Source organism: Ambystoma mexicanum, chromosome 12 (genome assembly GCF_040938575.1).
Source record: "Ambystoma mexicanum isolate Mex_15411 chromosome 12, UKY_AmexF1_1, whole genome shotgun sequence".
NCBI lineage: Eukaryota > Metazoa > Chordata > Amphibia > Caudata > Ambystomatidae > Ambystoma > Ambystoma mexicanum.
This window is the reverse complement of record NC_090936.1, coordinates 491,395,761-491,420,880: the sequence shown is the minus strand read 5'-3', so window position 1 is coordinate 491,420,880 and position 25,120 is coordinate 491,395,761. Positions and strand designations below refer to the sequence as shown.

At 45.8% G+C, this 25,120-nt stretch overlaps 1 protein-coding gene across 1 annotated transcript in view; it reads left to right on the top strand.

Annotated features, from left to right (window-relative positions):
• NUP205 (nucleoporin 205) overlaps nucleotides 1-25,120 on the top strand; it is a 1,887,652-nt gene that overhangs the window by 1,590,581 nt on the left and 271,951 nt on the right. The window contains exons 34-35 of the mRNA XM_069628771.1: nucleotides 14,962-15,100; nucleotides 15,952-16,078. Coding sequence (XP_069484872.1) covers nucleotides 14,962-15,100; nucleotides 15,952-16,078 — 266 coding nt within the window. The remainder of the gene's footprint in view (nucleotides 1-14,961; nucleotides 15,101-15,951; nucleotides 16,079-25,120) is intronic.

Genomic DNA, 25,120 nt, shown 5'->3' with positions numbered 1-25,120 from the left:
GCAAATAAGCACCAAAAAACACACAAAAGAAGTGCAGCACAGTCTAAATGGCTGCCGAACCTATTGATGTCTGGTACCTTAAAAGCATTTTTCACCAAAAACGGAAACTAGATACAGACACGGAATTATCGGACGCAGAGATACTTGAAGCTGTCCAAGAAACCCTCCCAGTAAATAAATATCGCAAAACCGATCCAGGAACGGGGTCATGAACTTAATCTATCCCCAAAAGAAATACACCCTCCTCACCCCCCACCGATTTCACCCAAAAAAACAACAAATGCGAACCAAGCTCAAAGTGGGAACATCTCTCTGGCTACTAACCCGAAGACGAGACAGGACATGGACCAACAATGTCCCCGGACAGGATCAACCAAGAATGCAAAGCAACAGCCTGAGTGGCCGCTACAGGAGGAGGGAATCTCAAAGCTATCCGATGTGGTGAAAAAACAAACAGACCAGACCGTGAGTGACAAAATTCCTCCGGCAAATCAGGTGGACCGAAGCAAGGAATCTCAAGCGAGCAAACATCGCCACGCTTGGACTGAAGCCCATGTCAGCATGGGGCAGAAATTACACACTCCCATTAAAAAGGCGGATCAGAACCCCATGAATCAACCGGGACAAGTTAGCAAGGGATTGTCAGCACTGATCATGCCAGAGCATGAACAAGTAGGAAACTGGTCAGTTGTCAACTCGACGTTCGAACCACCACGAACACCTAGGAGACCGGCGACCACTCAACCGTCCCCTAAGAACAGACGATTAAGCAAAATCTCCATAACGACCCAAAAAGACTCACCAAATAAAAAAACAGACATGTTAACAATCATGTCAGCTATTATGATCGCTCTATCTCTATTTTCTAAACTCTTCGAGGCAATAAAAGATGGGGTTCAAGACAATACCTCGGTTCTTACCAACTTGACCATGAAAATGACCTACATAGAAGGCTACATAACTGCCTTAGAGGAAAGAAACAGCAACCATCACAAAGGCTGGGAAAAAAATGGAAGACCTGGGAAAGCTGATATGGTCCCTGCAAGCAGAAAAGGGAAAACAAACCATAAATGCTAAAATTAAACCGAGCAGGGGCCAGGATAGCGAAGGCAAAAGGAAAGATCGGCGAAAAATCAAGATTGAGTCCTTCACCATCATTAGCAACGGGAGTGCCAAATCAACCATCTATAAGAAAACCGGTGGTCCTAAAACTAGCAAGCCAAGAGCCCGCTACCACGACGACACGAAAACACAGCGCTACCAACCAAGAAAACAAAACCAAAAAAACACACGCCAAGAAGAAGAACCCTCTAAAGACTCTGGGCAGAACAAAAAAGTGGTAGATACTAGCAGATCGCCGAGATCAGCAGATGAATTCATGAAAGACTCTGATCTGATGAACCTCTCTCAACATTAGGAAAACAACCCCAACGAACTGGACCAGGAAATGTTCGTTATGGAAGCCGAAAGAAAAATACTTAAATCAAGCTTAACACAAGACGCCGAACACAGAATAAAAGAAATTGGCAAAAGCCCAGGCCCAAAGAAACATGCCTATGCCAACGGGACCCAAGAGAAAAACTCTTTCAATCACCTAAATAAGAAACGACAGACTAGTGAGTTCCACAACAAGGAAGACTCTTAAAGATCAAGAAGCCACGCAACCCCAGATCGTAAAAGAGGCGAAAAATGCAAATGGGCATCAAAGCAAATGTCTGAAAGCAGAAGAAGAGGAACGCATATTCAAAGTAGAACAATAAAAAAAAATGGAATGCTATATGATCCTGAACAGAAAAACAATCCTAAAAATAACGAACAAAATAGATGCACTGAAAGGAATCAAAACAGAAGACATCAAACTAGTCGAACTATGTCACAGAGGGAATATAGCAAAAGCCTACCTCCACGTCAAGGCTGTCGGAATTCAACAAATCAGCTCTAAGGCATTCAGAGAAATGGAGCAGCTTGGCTTCATATTGACGGAAATAAGACTCAAGGAAATAAGAGAGGACAAAGTGTTGCAACCAAAAGGTATGGAAGACCACAAATATCGCTACACATCAAAAACGGAAGGGCTCTATCGAGACCACCGAATAGGGAAAGGGCAGGGAGAAAAGGGCATCTACTTCGCAAACCATAACTCCGCACGAGAAAATCAATGCTATCGACATAGGCGGACCAGCTATGAGGACGAAAGAAAGAAGTTAAAGAAAGAGCATGAAAGACATTAGAACGGACAACGTTCACGTACAACACGTTCCAAATCGGAGGACTACTATACTCAATCCCCATTTAGGCCCTCGAAAATATAACGCAGGCACACAACCGACATAATTTGAGACGGAAAGACAACCAAGACAAGAGATACGACTAAATCACAAGGCCCGTGGTCGTGGCTCAAATCAGCCCGGAATCCGAAAACAGAAAAATAGCAACGACAACTGATCTCGGAACCCACCCCCAAAGGAATCGCAAAACCAACGTACGTCATATCTGCCGAAAGGTACACCTTGGGATCGTGAAATACGAGAGGTCACTCACATCTGACTACTTTAGGAGATGTCGATCTGGGCCTATACGATATCCTATGTCTACAAGAATCATGGTTGGCGGACAAGCTGGCATTAGATGGATTCATGATGGAAATATCTCCAGCAGCACAGAGCCTCCTCGGTCGACGTCTTCGAGACTGTTGACAACCATTAAAATGGGTCCAGGCCTAACCTAACCGAGAAAGTTGAAGGAATCGTGCAAGATGCTGGTCACACTGACAACATGGACCCACCAAGCCTCAGCTCTAGAGCCGGAATACGCCACTCAACTGGCGATAATAAACACATACTGGAATCCACAACGTACTACAATAAAAGCCTTTTGCATGAAAATGGGAGAAACAATAGACTGGATCTACACGGAACACAAGAAGACCGACATCAGCGTGTGGAGATCTGAACGCCAACTGCAACATACACCACGACGATAAGGATTGCGTAATACAAGGAGCTACAGCCGAATGAGGAAAGGCCTGGATGTCTCATCAAATCAAGAAACCTGCACAACATCGCGTCTCTGTTCCCTGAACAAAACATCACCCCGGCCTAGGAACGTCTGAATGCAAACGCCACTTTAGACTATATCTTTGCAAGCCAAGGCCTCCTACCAAGTATTCTTGCCTTCAAAGTCCAAAGAACTACTCGCAGTGATCACAACCTTCTTATCTACTCACAGCAAGGAAAGCACCCCGCCAAACAGAGCTACAAGTTCAACGTGGAGGCAAACAACCAGCAATCTCAGCTACTCCTGACCGAAGCAGACGTTTTGAAGATAACTGCTAAATATGAGCTGCCTGGTGATAAAGACAGATCGCACCATGTTATCGAGCGACCAAACTACTTACCTCTGCTACTACCATATAGAATACCAGCAGAAGGTCAGAAAAACAAGGTGGCTCGACCTAAACACGTTTACGACAAATTGGTGGTCGAAAAAAAGAAAAGTAGTGCGAAAACTCAGGAGAACAGCAAAAACGAACACTAAAGAAGCATGGGAAAAATGGGAAATTGAAACAAAAGCATATAACAACTGGCTAAAACATCAGACTGCTCCTTTGCCAACAAGAGACTGAACAAATGTTGAGAAAACTTAGCACAAAGAAATCGGGTGACTTTTGGTCATTAATTAAAACGATGACCACGACCTCCACCAACGAGATCTCAAACGCTGTATCAGAACAAAAATGGTCAAAGTACTTAGCGGCTCAATTTGACCTCCCTCAGTCCAGCGTACTCCGTGCAGAAGGAGCCACTACTACGACATGGGTCGACGTCTCAAATGTAGAGGATATTGAAAATGCTATCGGCAAACTCAAAACATCGAGAGCCCCCGGCCCGGACGGACTAACCGTTCTCGACCTGAAACAGTCGCCGAAAGAGTGGTCAGTGGTAATTAGTAAAATCTTTACCTACTGTGTAGAAACTAAAATGATTCCAGAAACCTGGTTGAACGCCATAATCATCCCAGTGTACAAAAAAGGAAGCAGAGAAGATCCGGAGAGCTATAGACCTATAGCTATCCTGGACATCATCGGCAAAATCTTTGCAACACGACTGCTGGATCATTTCAGAAGTTGGGCCAAAAACGCTCCATGCATGGACACCTTTCAAACAGGTTTTCAGAGAAATGGAAGCACTGCCATAAACATCCTGCTGATAAACATCTTGAAAGCAAAAGTCAAAGAAGGACCTCCGAGAGTGTACCTTGCATTCGTGGAACTATCCAAAGCTTTTGACAAAATAGATCGGGAAAAACTGTGGTCCAAATTGAATGACTGGAAATGCCTAACTTCGATCTTGGACCCAATAAAAGCTCTCCACGCCGAAACCAAGGTTCGGGTAAAATTAAACAAACAAGGAACACTGTCGGAGGAGATACCAGTTAAGCATGGAGTTAAACAAGGGTGCCCCTTAGCTCAGGCCCTCTTCATTGTCTTTCTTGGAGATTACCAACACGACGAATCAAAAATAAGGGCGTTCCCACCAAAAATAGGGAAAGCTACTATATCACAACTTCTCTATGCAGACGACGCCATCATAATAGACCAAACTCAAATTGGTCTACAACGCAAACTAACCAATTTGGCGAGATACACTGATGATAACCTGGAAATTAATAAAAACAAAAATTCTGGTCTTAGACAAAACAACAAAGTCATCGGCTAGACAGCCGAAGTGGTTCCTTAACAAAACAGAAATTGAAGTTGTGAATCATTTCAAATACCTAGGAGTGATTATTGAAGGGTCAGCTTGAGAAAAGAAGGCGATGCAAGATCAGCTATGGGACAAGGTAAAACGATTAACATCCCCAAACAAGATCGGTGGACAATAAATTCAGCAAATTTTCGCGTTCACCTTCCATTAACTTCTACAAGGCGAAGGTCGTCCCGTCACTTACCCATGGCATGGAAGCAAAACTAAACATGCCACGCGCGATATGGCACAAGCTAGAAGTACACGTTTGGAAAGCAGTGCTGGGCCTACCAAAGTCTACATCGATGCCTGCAATTAGACGCGAATTAGGTCTGGTTTCTTTGGCATCATCGGTAGAGCTAAGCACGATGCGATTTTACTGAAAAATTCTAATGGCGGATACCCTCCCAATCTATAACATCATCTCCGAACAACTCGTGAGCGGAACATGCAAGGCACTTAACAATTAGACTGCAAGGCAAAAAGAAATTCTGAGCCAAATAGCTTGTTCAGAAGAAGATCTGAAAGACAACCCAGAAAGAGTGAAACGCAAAATGGAATATATGGACTGGATCATCACAATAGACAAAGCAAGCGCAAATAAACTACTGGCTCATCTCTCACTTACATTCAACAAAGTCACAGAATTACTGCACGAAATTCCTGAACAAACGAATGCGTGACATGTTCATGAATGCGAGACTCAACTTGTTGATCACGCACGAAATCCTGGCGATCCGATCCCCTTCGACGGACAATGGTTGCCGCCTATGCAAAAATAGAGACCAAACTGAAACACTTAGTGGTGTTGTGCCCAAAGACACAACTAAACAGAGACGTCCATCTCCAGTCTCTCTTGCAAGGAGCGGTAACGGTTGATGAAGATTCGGTGTGGAACAGGTGAATTTCAGGAGAGACCACTAGATGGACACTGGCTACTGTCAAACTGATAGAATTAGCCTTCAAGATGATCAACCAATCGACGACAGAGGTGGCTGTAAACCAAGATGGCCCTGAGGGGGAAGGCACAACACTTTGATGGCCACTATATGCTCAACTAACAGTGATCAATAAATGCCAGTCGAAGAGTGAGATTAGTCTGTCGGTAAAAGTTAACTCCATCCTGGTCCTTCCTTCCTGTGGGGGAAACCGCAACCCTGAGACTTCAAGATGCTCAGAGTCAAATCCACAAAGAACATAAGACATATTTAGACTCGATGATTCTTGTAAAAATGAAAAGATTTTTTTTTTTTTTTTTTTGCTTAAAATTCAAGTAGTAATAAAAAAGAAATTGCAAATGCAGAGAAAGAGAAGGGATGAGAGGTTGGGGGATAAGTGCCATGTGTATCTGGAGGGAAGTGCTAGAGAGTGAGCAGCTGTAAGTGCTTAGGTGAGTGCTCTGCTGCCTATGAATAATTGAGTGCAGTCATGTGGTGGCCGAGCCCAGGGATGCCAAGGCAAGTGCTGGGAGCAGGCGGGCTGAAGGCGATTTGGTGTGGGAGGCCAGGGGCCAAGCAGACACATGAGGACCCTGGTCAACAATCTCAGCAACAGTGGGGTTTAGCAGAGGGATAAAGGGAAAGAGGAGGTGAAAAGGAAAGTCTTGCGGAGCTTTCGGAATGTGAGGAGATCCTGCTCAAGACGAAGGGGAAGGTAGTTCCATAGGAGGGAGCCAGCCGAGGAAAGAGATCGGCCATCAGCTCGCTGTTAAGTGAAACGCTTGACACAGAGTTGGTTGCTGGAGGAACGTAAAAATCTGGAGGGAGATTATTTATTGGTAGCGTGGTTCCCCGGCCCCAGACAGCCTTATGGATGATGCAGAGTGATTTTAATTTGATCCTTGCAGCAACCAGGTGTCAGTGGAGATTATTTTCGGATGTAGATATGCAGTCCATGGGCTTGAAGCCAAGGATAAGTCTTGCAGCCCTATCCTGTATTAGCTGGAGGGGTCTTGGAGATGATGCGGTTAGATTAAGGTAAAGGCTATTGCAGTAGTCCAGCTTAGAGAGAACCAGAGCTCTAGAGACATTGAGCTTCTGGGGGAAAGTGGGGAACGGAAGAATTCCTTTGAGGAGGTGTAGTCGAGTGGGCTTTCTTGGTGAGGTATTGAATGTGAGGAAGGGAGGGAGGGGGGGAAACGGGGACGGACGGACGGAGGGAGGGAGGAAGGAAAGAGGAGTCGAAGATGACTCCCAGTTTCCTGGCTTTAGATGAAGAAGGGGGAGAACACATAGAAGATGGCCAGAGTGGGGGGTGAAAGAGGGAGCAGGAGTCCGAATACGAAGGATGTCAGTCTTGCTGGCATTGAGGTACAGATCATTGGAAGTGCACCAGGTGTGGATGGCAGATAGGCAGTCAGGAATGATGAAGGAAGTAAAGAAAGGGTCAGAGGGAAGTTTGAAGAAGAGTTGTGTCATCTGCGTAACACTGGAAGTTAGGGTAGAAGGTGGAGAAGGTGTGCAAGCGGGGCAAGATGGGTGTTTAAAGAGCCAGGGAGAGAGGATCCCTCACTAAACCCTGCCTAAAGTCTCCTCCCAGAGGTCCAGGGGAGGGCAGACACGGCCTGATCCCAACCCTGGGGGTGGTCTACTGTGGGAGGATTACCTGGGTGGAGATGGGGTCCAGGGTAGTGAGGGGATTCTGTGGGATAAGACAGTATTCTTTCTCTGATAGGGATTCTCTTACCACTTTGCCAGAAGAGGTTATTGCTTATTGTCATTTTAATATCTCTGAACCGCCTTGTAAAACTGAGATGGTAATGCCTAAGGTTGTAACCGCACAACATATTCCAGAAGAACAAATCTTGTTTATCCCTACAAACAAATGCCCTCCTCAATACCAAAGGTACACTACAAGGAATGGCGGAAATGTTGCCTTCTCTACACCTTCATCTAATAATGTTAAAGCCTTTAGCCCCTCTGTTAAACATATTAAGGTAATCAAATCTACCCTTAACACTGTACTAGAAGTGGAAAAACCTAGTTTCATTAAAATGAACTGCATGTCCCAGAATCCCATAGGGAATGAGACGAAAAAGAGGGCTGTAGAGGCATCTGGAAGTGAAGGACAGGCAAGTAGGTCTAACAGCCTTTGCCTGGGTCTGGCAATTAACAGTAAGGGCTGTACCTGAATTCAATTTCCCCACCTGAGACGTATAAAAGACTGTAGCAGGAGGGGGAAGAAAGAAGGAGCTGAAAGGCTGGCAGTAGTAGCAGAAGAGCACAAGGCTGGCAGTTCATGAGGAAGTGTGATCACTTAAGGGTCGCCGGGACAGGAGGAAAGCAGATTTCACCTGAAAGTTCTGAGAGGCCTGTGTTGTCAAACCCTGCCTTGCTGTCGCTGCACTGAGAGAGACGTGCTGAGATTGAAGGTCTTCCCAGGTATGCCTAGTGGCTGTGATTGCAGAGCCGTGATCAGGCTGCAATCCGAGACCTGTGTAAAGAAGCAAGCTGAGGTGCAGAGGAGTGAAGGAGACTCCCTGTTAATGCCAGATCTGAGACACCCTTGCTGCAGAGGGGTGAGGGTTGCAAGTGTGCCTAAAGTAGTAGAAGAAGAAGTCAGGAAGTGGAAGCAGCCCGCAAACGCAGTGTTCCTGGAGCCCGGTGAGTGAAGTTCCATGTTCAGGTTCACTCAAGAAACCTTGCTGGTAACTGTTACCAACTCTTAATTAGCTCGCGCAAGAGTGGGATCGAGTAGACACTGTTCTTGTGAAGAGTCCTGCTGACAATGGAAATGTCACGCTTACTTCTAGTAAAAGTCAGAGTGCTTGCAAATAAGAAAAGCTTTTTATTTTCCCATTTTTCAAATGTTTTATGTTACCAGAGTTGTTGCGTTTCTCCAATTAAAAGGGGAACGCTTTTCAAATCACTTGGAAACTCTAATGCTGACTGTCACAAATTGTTACAAGAACTTATTGCATCAAAGAGAATTTATTTGCTTTTGAACAATTGTAGTTCCCGCCAGGAGTCGGAGAAATATCTGTTTTAATAAAGGGGAACACAATTACTTACGGTTCTTTAAGGTTAAAGATCTTCCTTAAAGAGTGGTCGCGTATACTTAAATCTGTTTCTCTTTTGAAGATTTAACCTTGTAACATCAAAAACCAAGTATTCTGTAAACATAGAAGTTAATCAACTGCAAAAAACAAGCATTACCCAAGCCAAGAGGCGAACCCTTTCTATAATGAAACCAGCCTTGTTGAAACCTATCCACCTGAAGTCTGAGGTTTAGTGTCCTCAGATACCAGTGTGACATTGTTATTCCAAGCTGGAAGTGTGGAAATACAGCTTAAGGGTAGCTACTAGAACAAAGAAGATGTGAATGAAGCTGGGGAAGGGAGCTGGGTGCTTGTAAAACGATTAAGTCAATAATCTGTAATGTTGAGACTGTTGAAGGTGAGAGAAAGGCAGTCAGGAAGCAGAGGCAGGTTATACTGGTGGCTATAAAACAGACAGAAGAAGCAAAGAGGCTGCCCTTTTCTTATAACACAGGAAAGAGTGACTTGCCTACCTGTGGAGGTTGAAGAGTCCTGTCTTTAAAATGCCTCACAATCATAAAATACAAAGTTGAAGCAGATATACTATAACTGTGGTTGTGTATGATGCTGTCGTTGGGTGTTAAATTAAAGGAGGTTGAAATGGCGGCATAATGTGGAACAAAAGAGTCTGAAACAGTAGTAGAAGGGTGGTTGTCAAGAGTATAGCAACACCCTAAGAAGATTCATCCTGACAATTATACCAAAGACACTGCAGTGGTCATAAATACTTTGAAAGTTGTTGAAGGAAGAAATTGTTCAGTAATTCTTTGAACTGTGGCAAAACAATCTTGGAATGACAGTGTGCACTATTACCATTGGTTCTGTTTTCTTGGCTGGTTTCGGAAGGGGAATTTTTCAACAAAAAGCTGAAGAACTGTTACCCGTAGTGGATTTGTATTTTGATGAACTTTTGTTTCATTTGGACCTTACAAGAATTGGTTCAAGTCTCAAATTTTATTTTTGAACTTTTGGGGAAATTGATTTGAATAATCCTGGGGAAGGGATTTACCCAGGACAGGTGAAGGTCATCCAAATTACTGGTTGTTGGTTATTCACTCATTTATGTTATGATTTACTTTAAATGTTTTTGTTGTTTATTTCAAGGCCATTTGTGTTTATGCTAGGAGTACTACCCTTAGCTCTTAGCCTAGGTAGGGAACTCCCTGATAGAGTAGACTTTGCAAGGATTCATTTGCACTTTTTATCATTAATAAAATGTTTAATTCTGATAAAAATACAAGAAGTTGTCTGTCTGGTATTAATGACCCCTTACATGTTCCATAAGGCAGCTCTTGGCACGGGTGAGCCCTCGATGCTGCAGGCCCCAGTGGCGCCAGCGGCGCCCAGTAACGCCGGCCCCAGTGTCCATCATTACGGTCAAAGCCTCTTGTGGGTTCGCTAGGCACTATTTGGTCTGTGGACGGCTGTTGGTGAGACTTCCCAGTATATTCCCAAAGGGGAGGTGCGTGAAGGCTTCCATAGGTTGATAGACGATGACGGCAAGGAGGTAGCCTGGCAGTCTTTGCAGACGGGCCTGGACATCATAGAATGCTTCGCCAAATCCGTGAGGTTAGCCACTGTGTTAAGAACGCGAGCATACCTGCACACATCTGGATTCTCCCCAATTGTTCAAAATAAGCTCCTGGACATTCGACGGTGAAAATCACTATGCCGGCGACTCTTTGGAGAAATTCAAGCTAACAGCAAAGTCCAGCTGTTCAACTGCCGGCCAGCTTGTCTTTAGCTTCGCCTCAAGGGGTAGAGGTTATCAATGCTATTTCCCTTATGGCAGGAAGGCTCAGCTCTCGCAACCCAGGCAGAGCAGAGGTATTTCATGCACTCTGGAAGAGGCTGAGGGGCCTCTACAGGCCAGAATACAGCGACAGCAGTGGCAAGGGGGGGGGGGCTCTGCCTTCTAGATGCTCTGGGCATATCGTATACCAACTATGCCGATGATGCACAAATCCTTATTCCGTTCTCAGGGATTTATGACCAAGAGTCCAGATACATTAACAGTATATATGACACAATCCAAGCTTGGATGGCCAGACATCTGCTCTGTTTCAATGACGAGATGGAAATCCTGAAAGTGGCCCCTGCTCACGTCTTGCTAAACTCGACCCAGCCTTCTGCACGTTCAACATAGAAGCCTGTTTCATCCCTCTCTCTACCGCTGTCTCCAAGTTCCGCGATTCAAACTCTCCACTATAGGAGGACATAGCTTCCCAGTCAAGGCTGCGCAGCTGTGGAACTCCCTCCCCTATGGCATAAGAGAACCTCAGCCCTTCGCTAACTTCAGACAGAACCTGACCAGGTGGCTGAGAGCTAATGACATCTAACTACTCCAACCTGCATGACTTCTTAGATGCACCTCCCCTGACACAACTGTATATCATAACTATACGACTATCCAGGATACAGGCACCTGTTACCTCATTGCTCCTTGACCCTGATCCTGCCTTGTACATACCTGCTTATTGTAACTTGATGATGTCTGTACTTTCCTACTTATCATGTATATGTATTTGACCCATTTGGCGTCTACCTGGACTCCAGCCTCTGCATGACCTGCCAAGTCAACACAATCGCCTCCTCAACAGCCCACACCACTAAACTACTGAACGCAACCAAGCACCTCCTCCCTCTGCCTGACTATTGCCAAAGCAGTAATTGGTTCCCGATTGAACTACTGCAATTCGCTCCTTGCCGGCACATCAGAACGCAATCTCAACAAGCTCCAATCCATCCAGAACAATGCCATCCATCCCACACTGAGCTTAACAAAACGCGACCATTTCTCAGCCCACAGAAAAGATGCACACTGGTAACCTGTCATAGAGAGAGGATTAACTTTAAAATCTTCTCCATAACCTCCAATACCTCTCCTACCTCTCAGGCTTTCCAAGAAAAAATCCTCCAGACCTACAAGATCGCCTTACTGCCACAGACTGACCACCACATGCTTCAAATGCAGAAGAGCTGGGAGATCCAACTTACAAGTCACATCTGCCTGCTTGTGGGACAACCTGCACCCTCACCTGCGTGCCAAGCCGCAGTACTGGCCTTTCAGAAAACAATTGAAAACATGCCTGTTCCACTGACTTTGATCCTTGGGTCATGATCCCTCTGCTCCACGTTCCTTGAATTTAATACAACTGTGGTACCTACTGTAACAGTCCAACCCTTTTGTTGCACTCCTCCCCATCCCCCCCTCAGACCAACCCCTCACTCTCCCTAAGTATCAGCACCTAGATGTCTACTTGTTATGAGTGCTCTATAAATGTAAAAATAAATAAATGACCACTCCTGTACTGGTAGGTCCGAGGACTAACCAGTGAACCCAAAATAACATTGCAAGCGAGGACCCTAGGGCAGTCACCGGCAGCACACCACATAAGGTGGGGGGTTCTGCCATAGGAAAACATGGAAGCCAAAACAAAGAGAAGAAGTCTTCCCACACTGAAACCTTAGAAGAAAGGGTCAGTGTCACCAGAACAAAAGTAAATGCAGGAGGTGAGAGATAAAATAGTTTGAGAGATATTTCTAAATCAGTGGTTGTAGGACATGGTGCCTTCCTGGAAAGATCAATTAAAGATGTTATTTGATTGTTTTATTGATGGGCATTTAAGTGATAGGTACAGTATTTCTGGTGTGTTTGTACATTTTAAGTTTTCAAAATGACCTTCCCTTTTCCAGTGTGCATAGACATTACTCTTATTACTCCTAGTCCATATTTCTCTTTCTCCATACTGATGGGGTGTCCACCCCCTGGAGCCATCCTATAATTATGGAGCAGGGACCTAGGCTCGGAGTATGTAAATAATACAGTGAATATCTTGCTGTTTTGTCACTCTTATTACCAACTTTAGCATAGGTATTCAAACTGTGGGGGGCAACCCCAGAGGGGGCCACAGCCACATCCCTGGGGGTCCATGAGGGCCCAGCATGAAATGTAAAAAAAATAAAATTAGATTGGAGGAAATGGGAAGGGGCGGCTGACATGGTTGGGCTGAAGCTTGGATCTGTCTCAGGCACCAATGAAAAAATGGCCTGCAGTTGTAAATGGATATTCATTCCTTTAGTCACAGACTGTTTGAATAGTACCCAAGAGGTTGCTTTGTGTTAAAATGTAAGCAAATTGTGATATTTAAAGAACATTTATTCAGCAACAATGGTCAGAATTAATAACTGCATAGTGAAGTAACTCCTCAAACTGGCCCACATTGGCCAAAAAGGTGGCCCATTTTGACTGGCCCATACTAGCATTTTGCATTTCTGGTACAGGCATTGCCTTATTGCCCTATTGTCCAGTCCGAGCCTGGTGGCTCATCCATAATGGTGAGGGGGCGCCCACCCAGTGGCCCCCTCACCCGTTATGGAGGAGCTAAGGAGCCAGTTCAGTGAAACAATGAGCACACCCTCTGATGCTTTTTCCAGTTGAGGGAGTGCTCCTTGGCTGGCTGAACTGTCAAATGTAAACACGGTTTCCCTTTGACAGTTCAGTTCCCCAGCCGCACATGCTCACTGAGCCATGCAAGGCTGGGGGAGTTTTGCTTTGCCAGCCTTGCATAGCCCATTGGAAATACTGGAAGGGGCACTGCATGTCTGTATGTGTGAGGGGGGGGAGTTCCTGTGCCTCCTCGCACATATAGATAGAGCAGCCTGGATCAGGGTGTTGCAGCACACACATGCAGGCCCCTGATGAAAGTACGTTTATGTTCATTTATTTTTTATTTAAACATGTGTATCGATGCATGGATAGTTGTTATGAGTGAGTGTATGGTGATGGATGCTTGTGTCAATTCTAGAGTGATTGCTCTATGACTGTGTGTGCATTAGTTTGTTTTGGTCCATTGAGCTGATTTTGGCAAGTGGTGGATAGAGGGGGAAGGAGGGTTGTACAACTAAGGCATTTTAAAAATATAACCAGTGTTAAGCAAGACTGTATGCAGTACCCTTTGGGTGCACTACAACCCTGACCTCCTGGCAATAGAAACTCAACCTTTGGTATAGGTCTGTACTACACAGGTTGGTAGCGTGTTGAGCAGTCAGACTCATCTCAGGAGGGGTCAATGTGAGCTGTTGGGGGGTTACACAGAGGTTCACAGTGACAAGTTTCACATAAACTCTTACACACAAGGTTTCTTGTTTAAACAATTATTAATTTAACAGCCAGTTAGTGTAAGCCTTCTTCAGAAGGGGCAATATAGTAGTAACACACCAATACACTCCAAAATACACTCTTATATTTCCAAATCAGTAAGTACCCCTTTGGGATGGCCCACAGACACTACCTACACCCTCAGGTGACTTCAATGTTTAGGGTGCTAGGGACATTAATATATCACTGTTGCATTTATAAATGTCTACAGATGATTGTCAACAAAATATCCCCTATTCACCTTCCAAAATCAGCTCTCCTTCTGAGGCGCTCTGGAGCCCAGGGGCAGGGATGGTATTTTGTTACTGGACATCTATCATAGATGTCCAGTCAATAATACCATGCTTTCCCCCTTGTCACTCCAGCGCCTTGCATACACACATAATCATGTTGATTGTGATAGGCCCAGTGGGGCACAGGTGACGGGGATGGTATCTTTTTACATCAATCATAGATGTCCAGTAAAAAATGTCATGCCTGCCCCCTTTGGCCCCAGCCCCAATTGCAAACTGTTTGGCTATTTATTTTAGCCCATTATTTTAAAAGAATTCACGGGAGGAACCACCCCAGCAAAACCGCCACCCACCCCACCGCCCGGAACCCCCACCGAGACCCACTTGATTGGTTTGGGCTCCCTCGCTGCGTCCGGTGTCGCTATGGCATTTTTTGGGGAAATATGTATGCTCCACATTTTTCACTGAAGTGGCCAAGGCCAAAAAAGTTTGAAGACCACTGAACTATAGGGATTTGCTCTTAATAAGTGGAGGTCTAAAAATGTGCTTTTTTCCAATGAAAATAACTGTTAAAAATGTGTGCGTCCTGTATTGTGAATGCAAGTCCTTGCTTGCAGATTAATCAGTTTTTCCTACTGTGCACCAAATTTATATTCCTATCAGTGGTCGGTGTCTTTAACAGTGGGTATTATGGTACAAGTGGAATATTGTTTTTATACAGCAATCTGTGTTTTGTCCGTGAAATGCCTTTGGTTTTGCTAATGTTTATTTTCATCTTTTAATCAGAGTGTTCGGAATGCGAGAAACACCAGTCTTCATTCCAGCCCCGGTTGAGCGCTATCGTCAGATTCTTTTACCTGCACTTCAGCTTTGCCAGGTCATTCTGACATCCAGCACGGCACAGCATCAGCAGGCTGCAGGCCAGGTGGGAAAAGCTCTGTAATGCACCCTGACCGATCGCTCCCGAATGCAACTGGTTCTATGTTCATTCATCCCTGACATTTTTTTCCCCAAATTCTTTGCTGACGTTTTGTTAGCTGAAAAAACTTAGCAGATTTCATTTTTTTAATATGGGTGGGTTACCCCCACAACACCCCTTAACTTTTATATGTTCTCTATCCTCCCACCACCCTTCCCCCATATATGCGGTTAGCCCCCCGCACCAACCCCTTATATGCCCTCACCACCCACCCCCCTCGACCTCCCATATTTTTCAATGTTTTTTTCAGCCTAACATTTTCGGCAAAAAAAACTCAGCGAAAAAAAAAAAAAACAGGCGATGAATGAACATTGTACCATGCAACTGAAGGGCAATAGTTTGATAGGCATAGTAACTGTCTGTATTTGCACAATATAATAGCTTGTCTGCATTAAAAGTAATAACTGCACTGGTTTAGCGATACCATTGATTACGTTCTACAAAGGTAGGCCAGTACAAAGTGGTTGTAATGGGAGGTATTTGTATGTCCTCTGACCACTTTTAATGATCTGGTGTGGTTGCGTATGTGTGATGGACAGAATGTAAATGTGAACACTGGTCTCTGGCATGATTTCCGCAGATGATATGTTAAGTAGGAATTAAATCTACCCGTAGCGAGTCCATTGCAATCTTTTCCTCTAGTCACTGCTGAGTATCAAGTTTTTCTTAAACATTAGCGTTGAACACATTTTCTAACTAGTGTCTTAACAAGCAGGTTACACCACATCATTCTACGTTGATCATATTGTAATCGTGCAACTACAAATTGTTTACTTTACATGTTTCATGTTAAACAGGTGTTGCAGTTCCTCATTGTCCATTCAGATACAATCCAAGCAATTCTGCGTTGTCAAGAGGTGAGCGCCGGTTCTTTGAGGGAGCTTGCATTACTAACAGGCATCATCAGCAAGGCAGCACTTCCAGGTAAGACGGTGAAGACCTTAGCACAATTGGGGAATGATTCATCTGCATCTTAAAACAAATGAATGGGTTGTGAAGCACTGCACCATGACATAGAAAGCATATCACACTTCTTGCTAAAATACAATTCACTATGGAGTAATAATAATAAATCAGAATTACGTCCAACAAACGTCCGGATGCAGCAGAATCTGCTATTGTTGCCCTCAGCTCAACCTTCCATTGATGCTACTCAGTAAGCCTGCAGTTCTACACAATAGGGCATATGTGGTCTTAGCTTTGCCTCAATGCATATGTGGTCTTCAGTAAACTAGCGGTGCAGACCAGTTTAAAGAAGTATTGCTTAATGTTACATACTGCTGATTGTTGAAATGGATTTCCAAAGTCAACCCTTAAGAGACAGAGGACTAGCCAGACCTAATTAAAGTAAGGTAGCAGAGTGGAAAGGCTTAGTCTCCGGAGGCCCTTGAAGAATGTTCTAGGGCCACAATGAGTGCACACAGAACATCAATAATTCCAGTTAGACAGGTGCGTGCAAACCTATACAAAGATATACATGGCCTTTAAAATATACACTAACAAGTAAAACCTCTACTTTCATATTGTCACGCATACTGTAAAAACAGATTTATACATTCACTATTTTGAGAAGAAAGCAGATACTTCAATAACCAGTGAAACACAGATAAGTACTTATATGCATGAAATTTAATAAAGACACTTGGAATAACCAGGAGAGAATAGTTGGTGTAGAGCTATATAGAGAATAGCTCCCCTAACACATCATGAGTCCAAACCCAAGATAGCTTGGGGCCTTGTCCTCTAAAGTCTCAAATTCTACAGTTGTACTTCACAGGTAGCTTTATTAAGTGATTCGGAAGATGTCCGTGGTTATGATCACAAAGTCAAAAGGTTAAGTAAAGTTCAGGTTAGTAAATCTACTTAAACTCAGTCACAAGGCTAGGCCTAGGAAAGGATCCTCGACTAGGCCTCCACCAACTAAAATCTGGAAAGAGTTGTATAGGGACGGGGCTTATGCCCTTGTAATGCTATGAAGAAGAGGGTGAGACAGAAACAGGAATGTTAACTCCCTGGCTCTGATTTCTCCAGCGACCACTGCTGAGGTTCTCGAATCCGTTGGGGACATAGTCCTCTGGACTTGCTCCGGTCAAGGAATTCCCATGGGTTGTGGGTGCAGAGGTTCCTTTCTGGGGCAGGATTTAATTTTGGTCGGTTGTAGTGTTAAGGAATCTGTTCCAGACACTTTCCAGCTGAACACCCAAATGAAGAAAAGCTTAATACTTCTGCGCTGCAGATTACCTCAGGGCACCTATAGGATGCAAAGACTGATTATTTATTATTTGTTTATTGTGAATCTGGTTGAAACCAGTCAACCTTACACAAATCATTTAAGAAAACAATGCTGTAAAAAGCAACAAAAACAATACAAATTCTACTCCCACAACAACATTAAAATACAGATAATTCCTTATTATCATATAGCGAGCAAAACACACAAAAACTTTCCGGAATTCATGAACAGATGTATATTCCCAGATGACATATGTGCAAATATGCTAGACTTAATTGTGCAAATACCCAACTGTGCAACAAAAGGGTTCAAACTCTTATTCTGCCCCCTCTGCCCTTCCAGCCTTTTACCTCTTATTACAGATCCCCTACATACGTTAACATAGAAGTGCTAATGTTTGCATAGAGCAAGAAAATAAAAGTACAAATACCTGCTCCCACAGTTCCTTACCCATCTTCCCACTTGTAAAAATACGCAGTGCAAACTAGACTGAAGACTGATTACATCGGGAGCTACTACAGTCAGGCTGCAACAGGCGATCTTTCAGAGCTGAACCAACTTGCAGGTCTAGCACATCTTGTGTTGATGCAAGAAGCCTGAAAATGCAGCAGCAGGCATGTTGTACAAGTTGAAGATCCTTCAAGTTCCAAGGAGGCACTCGTAAACGATGATGGCTGTATTGAGGTAGCCCAGGAGAGAGCTGGTCAGTCCGCTGTGTAGTCCAAGGACACTTGCAAAGGCTCAGAATCCGTGGATCCTCAAGCAGGGGTCGAGACTGGTTTTTCCCACCGGTCCAGGGGTCAGATCACCGATGAGGGCCTTCTTGAGATCAGGAAAGAGGAGCAGGGCTTCACCGGAGTGGGCCTCTGTCGATGCTGGCCAGCAGCAATTGTCGTCCACCGATATGCTGCTGATTGCTTAACTGCACAATCCTGGATAGAAGAGGGACTCCTGCAGCCATTAAACCGATCATCTTGGGAGCCAAGATGCCTACGAGGGGGAAGCAGCCGCTTAAGACATGGATCTCATCATTGGAAGATAGCCAGCAGCGCTTTCTTCACTTGCCTGGCTAAGCTCTGCCTCTCTGCAGATCTCCTGAAGACCTTCATCGGTGCTCCGACACCTGGACCGGTGGAAACAGCCATTCCCGACCTCTGCTCGAAAATTCAGCCATTGTAAGCGCTCGGAAGAGTCTTCGGACCCGTTTCACAGAGCCTGACTTGATGAGTTTGTGCCTGGATCTGCCTCGACCAGACACATCGCCGAAGTAAGTGGGCCCAACAGATGTAGCAAGACCTTAAGTGGTTCCTGGAAGAATTGGGAGAACGGTGGTAAGTTATACCACTTATTCCTGCCCCCTCTCTCTATAGAGTTACAGGGGTGTAAATTCCTGGCCCTATCTCCACTTTGCCTGATTAAGATCTGTGGCAATCTGGTCAAGGTTGCCCCCTGGGCCTTCCCTAGCATGGTGGGATTGGGAGAGATTTTCATCTGAACACTTAACGGCCACCACTGGCATTGTGCAATCCAAAAGTAAAATTACCTGAGCAGTGAAACGTGTGTAACTGGTGACTGTTGGGCACTAGGTCACACGTCATCTCAGGACTGGACTTACTAAAGGTCAGTGATCTAATCCTAGGATTGGTCAAGTGTTTTATCAAATTGTTCTGCTTGATTACTTAGCTGTTTACTGGTTTTGAATCTGTTGTTTTTCTAACCGTTAACATACAGTTATTGAAAGCATTGCTTATTTTTAAGCAAACTCTATCTCATAGTTAAAGTGTAAGGGTTGTATACAGAACCGCCCCAATAGTCGATATAGATATGTATTTGATATTTAAGTATGTGTCTCATTGTAGCACTAGACCACTCCCACACCCCTCTTGAACCGAAGCCGCATTACTCTGCTACCCTACCCTGACTTGGTTTGGCTATTGTAAGGAACTCATGGTGGCAACAAGTAAGACCGACACAAGTGATCACAGTTCAAGGGTGTTTATTGAACAATGAATGCTGTATGCAGGTTGGAAAAATGCCTATTCTAAACCTAAATCTTAGATGGGAGCAAGCGTCGACCACCAAAAGAAAAGAATAAGGCAGTCCGAGTGGCATCCTGACAAATGAAAGGGCCTATACTAAGAAACCTAATGCCAAACCTTAATACTAAAGACGGGTGTGGGATAGTTCTCAAGAAAAGAAAGAAGTATTCTCAAATAATATGTCCGGGTGCAGTAGCCTGGGTCTCCCTTCCCCACGTTTTGAGCACGGGCTAAGGTGGGATTGTGGAGCTTCCCAGCACAAGATAAGAGTTAGCTTTCAGCTATCAGGGCCTTTGATGGCCAAGTCTTGTTTCACTTGAAAGTCTCTTGCCTTCGAGGTCCTGTCGTCTTCAAAATAATAACACAAAAGTTCCTTCAATAAATGAGTTTGTTTCTTGCATTCACTTGGGTAAGGATTCTCCACCTTTGGGTCCCCCTCTTCCGGGCTCTGACCCTTCTCGAATCCTAGCCTCCCTCGGTCGGGTTCACTATGGCTTTTCCTTCTTCATAAATCTTAATGTCTTTTTTAAACAGTTCCAGCAGACATCCCTCGGCCGCGTTCACTTTTGTCAACACGCTTGGTTCTTGGGACTTTAGACTCTGCCCCTCTTCTCTGACATTCCCCGTTTGGGTTCACTCTTGCCGTCCCTTTTGTACAGTTCAGTATCGCTGGGATTCACTTCCCTTGCTTTTCAACTGTTTTTAAATTAGTCTTTCGATTTTACAGGGATTTTGCTTGACCCTCAGTATGGCCACTTTGACCTTTTTCAGTGGGTCTCTTATGGCCTTCTGGTATCTGTTTCGCTCAGATGGGGATCGACAAAAGTCTTTTGAGTTGGCACCCAGGTGGTGCCCGTTTCCCTCTGCACCTGGTCTCCCCTTAACAGTTCATATGGTTATTTCACAGTTCATTGAACTTGGTTCAAACTTGCCGCTTTGCGATTCTCAATTAACACAGCCGTTTCTGATTGGTTCTCCCCTCGACTCAGCGACTGTGATGAACCGCTTGGCTTTCGTCCTCATTGGAGTCGAGGCCGGTACCACGGCGCAGGAGCTTCCCTCGCTGCTACTTATCATTGTAGGCTTGCCCTGGGTACCGTTGGCATCTGCTGCAAGACACTTGTGCTAATGTTAGTGGTCTTAGGCTCTCTTCCGCAAAGGTTCTGGGGGCCTGGGCCAAAAAGGGCAAGTTCACTTCTCTCCTTGCCACCCTCTCGATTCCTGCCGCCTTTCTCCTTCTATTGAACTGCTGCGCCTGATTAGCCGCCTTGTTGTGCTGTCTGCTGTGCTCGTACTGTGCTCTTGGGCTCCACCTTCTATCCCTGTGGGGAAGGGAAAGGGCCGTCGGGGGTGTGTGTGTGAGAGATTCTGGTCAAATGCCTGACTTTGCCTGATCCTTGTATTGTGACATGTCAGGTAAACGGCTCTTGTGTTAGTCCGTTGTCTTTTGTGTTGTGCGAAAGTGTTCATGTCGGAAAGGGGGTTGGGGGGGCAGTGGTTTTGTATGTCCTACGTGAGAGGACGGGGAAAAGGTGTCAAAGGAAGGGGGATACCGCATCTCACCCGTCGGTGTCCCACTCCCTGCAGACCCCATACTCAGGTGATCCTCCCTCACTGGTCCACCCCCAGGAACTGGATCCAATAGCGATGGCCATGTCCTGGCCACCTGGATCACAGATCCCCGGGGACTAGCTAGGTAGACACCTTCAGGTTTCTCGCACAATGCTCCAGTGTCTTTCCTGTTCATCATAATAGGTAGTTCTCTCCGAATGCACCCCCAGGGTGGATTCTGAAAATCCATCCTAACAAACACTGTTAAGAGGTTGCTCTCCAGAAGTGACTCTTTGCGCCTCGTCCTTTTTAAGACCTAAGAAAAATAGAAAGTACTCGTATTGAGATGAGATTGAGTAAAATCTCATCAGACTTGTCAAAAAGGTTAAATGTCGCACAGCATATTAGGCTGCAGAAAAGGAGGCTTTCTGACAGAAACTCTGAACTAGACCCTTGAGGGTGCCGATTACGACAGAGCCTGACTTGTCAGAGCTAGCTACCAACCTCTGAGACACCAGTAGGGTTGATAATTCTCATAATATAGACATTATGGCTATTTCTCCATACGAATAACCCAAATGTGGCCTTCTGACTCGCAGTAGAGAAAAAGGGTTCAGGTGTTGGGACTTGGCTCTTCTTCGTCCAGGCCTGTCCAAGAGCATGCTCTGACTACCATCTTAGATAATGGCCCCCAAAAAGAAACTGTGTTGCACTTTAATCTTGCGCCAGCTGACCCACTTTTTGAGCCATGGCAACATCCCTGCTTTGCATCCCCAGTGAATCAGGATCTAGCAAAGACCTATAGACCAGCCTCTTCTGATCATCTGTTTGTCGAAGCCCTCCTCTCCAGAGAGCTTGGTTGTGCATGCTGCCACAGCAGGAATTAAGTTGCTTACCTTCCCCTCGCTCCACCCAGACTGCAAGAGCAGGAGGCTTGACGCCTTCAGGAATAATATTTTGGGGCGGCAAGTGTGCATCTCTAAAATCCATCAATACATCCAGTGCCCTGTCGGAAGACACCCTTGTTCTCTTGAAGGTGGTGTGGGAGGCAGCAGATTACTTGCTTGAGGGTGAGATGAGAGATGCATATAATTCACTTTGTGTGTGGCATTGAAGCTGCATGCCAGGACATTCAGACAGGGCTGGACACTGCAGGCTGCCTGGCCTATGCCATGGGGACAAAGACCATTGCTGGAAGGCACTTGTGGATGATGCTAGTGAAGATATTTTTTATGCACCTTTCTCTCCATAGATTCCTTTGGGGCCTGTAGTCTTTTGCTCATTTTTCTAACCCTGTCCTGACTTTTTGGAGGTCAGTGAAGCCTTCTGCTTTACTTCCCTCGCCTGTGTGGCTCATTCTTATTGGGAAACTGACTAGTCCCTGTCAGTACTGAATTTGTGTCTCTTTAGGAATTTTTGTATTTTTACAATTGCACACAACACCTTACAGTAACATTTTACTGATTGACTTTTTGGTTCTCCAGCATGGTGTCTGGCATGGATTCACATGCTCATGTATATTCCCCATTGCCAGGCTGTGAATCCGCTGTAAAAAAAAAAAAACAGTTTTGCTTTTAGCCTGAAAACTGCATTTCTCCTCTAAACCAGTCACTGTCCTGTGGGTCATACTAAGCTGGTTCCTCCCTAAGCTCCACCACTGGTGGCCATCTTCAGATTTTTACTGCACGTTTCAGTGTTGGTAGTCCTCTTATCTTTCTCTTTGAGTTTTTTGCTATTTTGAGTTTTTTTGGATAAAGTTGAAGGTTTTTTTCTCTGATTTTGTCCATCGTCGACCATCGATCGACTACCGGCAGTAGGAATCCTTTGTCGGCGAAGATCCACTTTCATTGCAGATCTTCTCTTAGAGTTTTCAGTAAGGCCCAGGCTTGGGCCTACTTTGCACTTTGAAAATGTTGGAGAAGAGGAGTCTTTTGCTAGCTATGTGCGTAGTGCTGACTACAGAACATCTACGTTGTGCATCAGCACCTCAAGTGCTTATATTGACTGCATCCAGGCCACATTGAGGAGGGATGCAAGATTTACCATGGATTTCCGACAAAGATGAAGGACCGTTACTGCAGGTTAGCGGCAATGCTGAAGTTGGGGATGGCCTCTGACTCAGTCTCTGGGCACAGTCATGCCTTGTCCCAGGACCTGCCGGCCCCATGATTGTGCGCCTTCTGAGAAGAGGTCTAGGTCCTTTGAGGATGCCCCTTCCCAGGGGATCCGAAAGAAGGCTAAGCACCACACTACGGATCTTGCAAGGGTCACTGCAGCTGCGGAACCCAGTTTGGGAAGAACTCGTTCTCCAGCATGGGGTCTGGCATGGATTCACATGCTCATGAATATTCCCTGTCGTCTGTCCGGAAATCCTCGTGAAAGTGAAACTGTTTTTTCTTTTACCAACTGTGTTTCTCCTCTAAACCAGTCACTGCCCTCTGGACCATAATGCCCCCAGTCAATGAGAGTCATCTCCCTAAGCCCCTCCCCTAGGAGCCATCTTCAGATTTGTACTGCACGCTTCAGTGTTTAGGAGTCCTCGAGGTTTGCTCTGTGAGCAACTTCTACGTTTTTTTTTTTTTTAACAGAAAAAAGGTTCTATTTTTATTTTGCAGGGCCTGTGTGCTCTTATCTCCAACTGCCAACAGCGGGGAGCAATTGTCGGTTAATTTCAATGCTTCTCAAGGGTGAAGTTCGTTCTAGCACACATGAGAAGAGGATGCCATCTCTGAGCCTGGTTTCGACCCCTCATGGTGCGATAAAGTGTGTTGGGGGCATGGAAGTCTCGGACCAGTCCCAGGCCATGGAAGTTTTGTCCACAGATGAGGACCTGGAGTCCCTACACAGGGTCCACGAGGATGTGGAGGACAACGACGGCAGCGTAGGGTGTTGGGATCATGGCAGCCCAGCCGAGGGATGCATCTCTGGACATCCTATCGACCCTACACCCTTTAGTGTCGGAAATTCGGAAGAGGATGCTGCAGCTCCCGGTTCCTACGGCCCCGATCATCCTCTGGCTAAGAGGAGGCGGCGTCATCTGATGCCCCCGATTCAGCCTCCACATCTGCATCGGTGGACGCAGACACGGGGACGGATACGGCCATGGCGATGACAGACGATGACGATATCGTCACGGGGGGGCAGATCTCCGCAGCCGAGGGCATCCCCACCGGTTGAGGTGGGGGTCTTTCCATTCCATGGTCGCTAAAGCTTCAGAGCTTTTACAGCTCACGCCTGAGGAGACCAAAAGGAAGACCATCAGGCCGGTACCCCTTCTGGACAATGTGTGAGAGGAGGGCCTGGCCCTCTTGAAGAACTCTTGCCCGGCCAAACAGAGAAGTAGTACCGAGGTGCGGGACTCTGCACCCAGGTGCTTACGGTCGCAACCATTGCCAGACTGAGTGGTTTTGGTGGCCCAGGGAAATGGACAGCGAACCCTTCCTCTTCCTCAGTCCCTCCGGACAGCGACGGGAAGAAGGTGGGTGGACGCCATGTGAAGGAAGGTTATTTACACTGCAGCATCCACCATCAAGGCGGCCAACTCGCTGGCGATCCTGTCCAGGTACGACGCAGAGCTGTGGTACAAGCTGGGCCTGATTCTGGAGTTTCTCCCTGATGACAAGAGGGTGGAGGCGATCGTCCTCTTCGAGGAGGGAGAGGTGGCTTCAGATCATGCCATCACGGTGACTCTGGATATCGCCAAAACAGGCTTCTGGTAGATGGGGAACAGCGGCCCCTTCTGCATCTACGGGGATACACGTGAACCTGTACCTCGATGACTGTCCCATCCAAGCCAGTTTGCAAGAGTTAGCCGTCGGACGTACGGAGACGACCGTCCAGCTGCTGACTGAACTGGTATTCCCCATCAGTTATGCAAATTCCTGCTTGACATATCGCTGAACGCGCTGAGCCAGACTCCGTACTGTCTCCTGTCTAGCATCGCCCTCCTGGGAAAGGTGCAACGGCTGTTGTCACTGAAGACTGCCACAGTGCGGACCATCAAGTCGCTGCTCGGCAGGATGTCATCTTGAATCTACCTTATCCTGCTCTGCAGGTTTCGGGTGCAAGCTCTTCAGGAGTTCCTGGATGCTCACTGGATAGAGTTGTCCAGAAACTTCACGGACAAGATCCCACTCGACGAGG